The sequence below is a fragment of the Takifugu flavidus genome, chromosome 13, assembly GCF_003711565.1.
Source record: "Takifugu flavidus isolate HTHZ2018 chromosome 13, ASM371156v2, whole genome shotgun sequence".
Taxonomy (NCBI): domain Eukaryota; kingdom Metazoa; phylum Chordata; class Actinopteri; order Tetraodontiformes; family Tetraodontidae; genus Takifugu; species Takifugu flavidus.
In genome coordinates this window covers 5,357,666-5,363,665 of record NC_079532.1, presented here as the reverse complement: position 1 = coordinate 5,363,665, position 6,000 = coordinate 5,357,666, and the positions used below count along the sequence as shown (strand labels likewise).

At 45.9% G+C, this 6,000-nt stretch overlaps 1 protein-coding gene across 2 annotated transcripts in view; it reads left to right on the top strand.

Annotated features, from left to right (window-relative positions):
* Window positions 1–1,580: 1,580 nt before the first annotated feature.
* Window positions 1,581–6,000, top strand: part of cspg4 (chondroitin sulfate proteoglycan 4) — a 47,101-nt gene continuing 42,681 nt past the window's right edge. For both annotated transcript variants that reach the window (XM_057052176.1, XM_057052175.1), the window contains exon 1: window positions 1,581–1,951. In XM_057052176.1, the coding sequence (XP_056908156.1) occupies window positions 1,876–1,951 (76 nt within the window). In that variant the 5' untranslated portion in view covers window positions 1,581–1,875. The remainder of the gene's footprint in view (window positions 1,952–6,000) is intronic.

Here is a 6,000-nt window from a genome sequence, read left to right as displayed (position 1 = left end):
CTTGGAAATAAATTTGATATAAGCTGACCCCGACCCACCACCAGATAGAGGTGCCAATATAGTTTGTTATGAAATATATCAGATGCTGCATATAGTTATGAAAATGCGGAACTATTTTGGTTTATGGGACAGCAATAGAACGGTCATGCATGAATGAAACCTATTTAATAAAAGGCTCCTTTCTCTCTTTCGGCCGGTCGGTGAATAAAAGTCATTGTGCTCCAAGTCTGGATAAAGTTGTTAAACGCTGTGGGGCCGATTTTTCAGCTCCCAAAGATACAATATTCCCCTCAAGAGGTTATCAAACCAAACTAAAGGAACTTCAATATCGGTTTGGACGATGCTAAGAAGGTTTTAGATGTAACGTGGTCAACAAAAACACTGTCGGCCTCACGCTTGCGCGTCTGAAGTTGAGCCTTTTTGAAAACTGCCCGACAGATGTGGGAATCTGCTGCATATTTGCTGATCACAGATCTGCTTGGATCGTTTTAAGAGCGTTTGCAAGTGCCCGCGCTCTCACTTGTGCCACACGGGCCCACACATGTCAGTGGGTGACATTTCTCCTGGTGATTTAACGCATCCCCAGGGAGACCAGAGTGTGTCATCCTCACAAACGGCTGGCTGGAGCTCAGAGGCAGCGCTTTAATTGTGGCTGGTGCCATGCTGAAATAATCAGGGACCCTGTAAAGTCAGAAAAGGTTGCCTGCAATAAGCGGTGTAGCGTTACGTGTGCCATGTGTTATTTTACGGGTTGTCTTAAGGCTACAACCACGCACATGCGCTGGTAAATACATGTACTCTTTAATGTGTGTGCGCGCTGTTTTTTGGTGGTGTTTTTTTTAACTATTTATTCACTTTAATATGAAACTGCGGCAGAATGTGAGTGAGATGGAAGCCATATTATGCATAATTCATAAATGAATCAGGAATATTAATGTCAAATGACAAAAGGCTTATTTTTAGGGAAAATAATCTAGAATATTTGCATTTTAAAAGGCTATATTTTATAAATATGGAACCGTTGGATACTTGGAGACTTTGCAATTTCCGCTTTAATCATAATTCCCTCGAGTTCATTCACGTCCACTGTAAAAAGACAGAGGGAGAAACTCAAAGCTAACTGTACATCAGTCAGCAACGGCAAACTCTGCACACTCCAGGTGCTGCGTCCATCACTTCCCTTTTGCCCTTGAACTCACCTTTACCAACCCGCTGGCATCAGCTGCAGGTTTGAGGCACCGATTGAGGGCGGTGCCAAGGACATAAAAGAGAAATGGAGCTAACGGTGCCATCGAACCCACAGCTGCTTAGTCGGGGTGAAAGCAGCAGCGTCGGATCCAGCTGCTGTCGGCTAGTTGGAGGTGTGACGGAGCTTCTGTGTGCGTCTAAATGCACGCGCCCGAGATACACCTGACTGGTGCTCTTAACCGGACAGGTTGGGAGGGAGGAAATGTTGGTTGTCGGTTCAAACAAGACGGTGTATCTGGAAAATGCTGCGTGTGCATGATTGAAAATAAGGGAGAACTTTCTAAAACTACTGGGAGACCCTCAGGATCCAGAAGTCCGGATCCCTGTGAGCAGTTCTGGGGGATCTCTTCCTCGTGTGAAATGTCTGGCCCTAATAGAGCGAAGAGGTCTTGAATGTTCTTATGTGAGTCACAGAAGACAGAGAAGATATGATTTTTCTTTTTCGAGGAGCAGGCTGAAGGGGGTGGAGGTTAAAGAGGGCGTCCCTCTCGCAGTCCCTCCCCAGCCCTGCCCCTTCACATAGAGGAGTATCCTGTAGCAGGTCCCATAACTGGAAACTCATTCAGTCCCCTCTGAATGGAGCGTCTTTAAATTGAGTGTGGAGGACTAAACTTTCAGCACGAAAACATGAGAGCCCTGCATTCGGTCCTGGTGGGTGCCTTCCTGACCCTGCTGCTCTGTCTGCCCAGCCCCAGTCACGGAGGTAAGCGCCACTGCCAATCACTCTGTTAGAGAGGGCACAGAGGAGATTAGATCATTTTGCTTATTGCATGAATGAAAGCATGAGAAGCTGGAGTTGGACTCTAATTTTAGGTCTTTTTTCAAGAAACGTGTTTCAAATTCCAATCCGATTCCTTTTTTTCTTACATTCTTAGTAACATTCAAAGCTTTGAATTCTTACTTTTCTTAAGATCAAGATCAATAGATGAGAATGATTACGCACCCAGAATCTGACATTGACCCACAATAACATCATGAAAACGTTTAATCTCACACGGGGCCCTTTTCTTCGCCGACGCTACGCTGCGCTTACCTTGAGAATGTCTGCATTGAAGGCATGTTCCAAAAGGCCGGAGGTAGCGGCGATGAAGCCCCTCTTTGGTTCGAAGGTGAGCGATGAATGGTCCTTTCATTGAGGAGCACGCGGCGGCCGGCAGTGCTGCTCCTGATCCATCCAGAGAGACGAAAATGAGAGAGGAGCTAGCAAAGCAGTGAGAGAAGCAGAGTATTTGCTGAAGGGGGGGAGGCCTCAAACCAGTGATGTCAGCTGCAAGTGTATCTATATTCAACTGGGTTTTTTTTAGGTAGTGGTGGGGGGCATCTGTATAACCAGACTTAAATGACACATGTGAGTTGGCAGGATGAAGCTTTGAACTCGGAGCAGCCTTCTTGCCCATTGTCTTCCACTGTCTGTCAGATGTTTTACCTCCTGACTGCAAACTCGCCTTCAATTAGGTTCCGGGGGCCTCTCATTGGCAGTTGGGGTGAAAAAGCGCACTCTTGATCTGAGCGGAGGAGTGCGGCTTTGTTTCTGTGGCACCAAATCAAAGCTCGGCTGGGAAGCTGGAGTGGGTTCCCTGTGATCTGCACACCGTCAGCATGAAAGCAGTCATCTGCCCTTCTGTTCGCTCGTTTATAGATAAACCCCACTGACTGGCGTGACAGAAACACCTCCGCTGAAGAATTAGATCTGTGTGTGTTCACATTGTCTTTGCCTCCTGCTTCCAGGAAAAATGGATGCATCTGTAGTTATTAGCATTAAAATAGTGCTAACTGGCTCGACGGACACCCGTTTTCCTCAGTTTCTCCTCATTTACCCTGGTAGCAGCAGCAGCGTGAAGGTATTCAACCAGTGACCCCGTTGGACGGCATGCTAATGCTAACCAGATGTACAGTCCCTGATTAGATTTTGGACCCCCCCCCCCAACCCTTTTGGTGCACAAAATTCTTCCCCCAAGCCATCGAGAGACGAACCTCCGGGAAGGCTCACAGAAGCTCTCATTTCTTCCACGAGTTTACAACTTCAAGCCGTAACCACATGAGGTCCAGATGCTTGGGCGTTCCTCAAGACACTGAGACCTTTCTTCACCAAGGCATGTGGCAGCACCTCCTCAACACGTCCTATATTTATCCACCTTTTGGAACATCTTGCTCAGTTGTACTCATGAAAGGGGCTAAACTAATGTATTCAGCACAGTCTTTCCCTATAATAACATTTTCCATGAAAATGTTTCCCTGTTGGACAGACCCACCACTTTCCCATAGTCTTACATCACGGCTCTATTTTTCACCCACACAATCTGCCACAGGGTTTATTGGGATGTTTTATTTGCATAAGCAGGAGCTCAAAAACTTGCCTCTGTAATTTTCATGTCAAATGGAATGAATGAAAAACCGGCATCTACGTGTGTGTATCCGTTTGCGTGTTTTTGGTTAAAGTCCTGCCTAATTCGCCTCCTCAGGACATCCTAATTTTAGTCGCTTTCACTAAGAGCCTCTCTAGAGGTTGGACCATTTGAAGTTTCCTGATCTTTGCTGGGCGTCCCACGCTAAGCCGGTTCACATTCCGCGCTGCCTGTTCTTTTATGAATGAGGAGGTTCTGGTGTCATCACGGGTCATTCCCAAACTGCCGTGGTGCGGTTTTCCCGCTCGGAGTGGTGGCTACGGCCCATCGCGCCATCTCTGCAGCAGATGGCGCTTACTCGTTCGTGGACCACTGACCAGCAGCTGGAAAGATTGCCGGTGTCTCTTTTCCAAACCATAAAGTGTGTGTCAGGATCTCTCTTGTTTGGTTGGCCTGGTGATGAAGTTTGGAGTTAGTTCTGTTTTTATGACTCCATTTTTGTCAACTGTTGTTAGCTTTGGCTTCTATGGAAACCTCTGTTGATGGCTGCTTCCTCCTGATGGCCAGACAGTCGGGAAAGCTATTATTATGCTGTAAATCTCTCTGGGAAGCCTCCCAGCATGGCTGATTTTGCAGATATACCTTTACAACATACTGATATGTCATAATTAATGATACTGCTCTACATGTGAGTGCTGTTTGCTAGCGTTGGTTTAGCATATAGCCCAACCACCGCCGCTTCCCTTAAATAGTTGGAATAACATAACAAGACAACAGCTTAGGGCAAACATGGTCTGATGATTTATTCATATTTCTGAGTGCTTTAGTGACATCCTGCTCCTGAATGTGTTTGCATTTTCAATTGTGAAGCTTAACGAGAGGATTTCCATCTCAAGAGTGCACACGGGGTCCTCTGCCTCCCAAGGAGTATAATGTTTCCAAGGCAACAAGGAAAAAATAAACGTGAATTTTGCCTGGGCACTGTGAAGCGTCTGTGCACAAGGCCTCCATGTGTCCCTCATGAATGTCTGCGTAGAAGATTAATAAGGACAATATTTGCATTTGGAAATCGAAGACAGTCGTGTTTGGTTGCGACAGCCTTTCGCAGGAGCAGCTCATGACCCACTGCTCAACTTTAAGTTCAAACATGAGGTAATATTTAGTCAGACAGTTGGAGTCCAATCAAGAAAATCAGAGTGTTTAGGAATGCAGACAGTGCACTGCAGCTAAAGTTGATCTGGCCGTCTTCTTGTGTTGATTTGAATCTAGTTGGGCTGCAGATGTCTGCGAACACTTGTGAGATGTGGAGCGCGATCCTCTCAGACCCTGGAGGGGAATCAATGCTGATGACGTTTGCCATGCTGTGCTTTACATTCTGAAGCAGCCTGCTGCACATGCGCCTCCTCGGAGCTTGGTCCAGAGAACCTCGCAGAACCTCGCACGGTTTGCTGCTGTGTTTTGGGGCGAGACTGTTGTCCAAAGTTAACAGTGTGGATGCCCTCACCCCGCTCCTCTCGCTAACAGAATCCGCTGCTACAGGTCAGCTTTACATTTGCAAGGGTGGACATCACGTCTGCATCGGTGAGCAGACCAGATCGGTCCTGTGAGCATGAACGTGCTCTTTAACTCCTGCACAAAATCTACCCAACAGATTAGTAATAAAACTCGACTGGATGGTAACGCTGCTGCTGAGATCTGAGCTCTGCTGGGGGACAGTAGGTGCAACACTGCTCACTTTAATAGTTGGGAGATTTTTGACTACATCTTTCAACACAAGCTCAGAAAACATTTTATTTTGATGAAAATACTCTATTGATGCTCATTAAAAGCAGCACAGGATGGGTCATGAGTCTTACACGGGGCAAATTCAACTCATCTTTCTTTCCTCCTTTTTAAAAAAATGGCTGAATTAAAGGGAGCGGCATTTTATCTTTTAGTTTTTTACTGGCATTTTTGTTTAAAAAAAGACTTTATGAAGTTATGTTGTAGTTACAAATCAGAATTTTTGATTCTTCTCTTGAACTGAACTTAATCTACACAAGAACAGCAACGATACGTTTTAAAGTCCAATCCTGATTCATGGCAAACTCTTTAATCAGAAGTAATCCACTTTGTGCTTCCCACTGATCTCTGAAATGAAAGCGTTGGCTTCAGAAAGGATTGTTTTAAAAGTGACAAACGCATTGTAATCTAGCAGAAACACAGTTATCAGGCTGCTGCTCGTGTGCTGACGGATCTGTAGGAGAGATATTTCTGTCGCTCCAGAATTCGCTGGCGTTGTAGCGCACTTCAAGGCAGAAAAACTTCAGTCGCTCGGTTTATTCTCATCCTGATGCAAGAAGACGGCAAAGAAAGCTGTGTCCCTCGCCTTGAGGACTATTCCTCTGCCAGATGATCTTTCCCACAT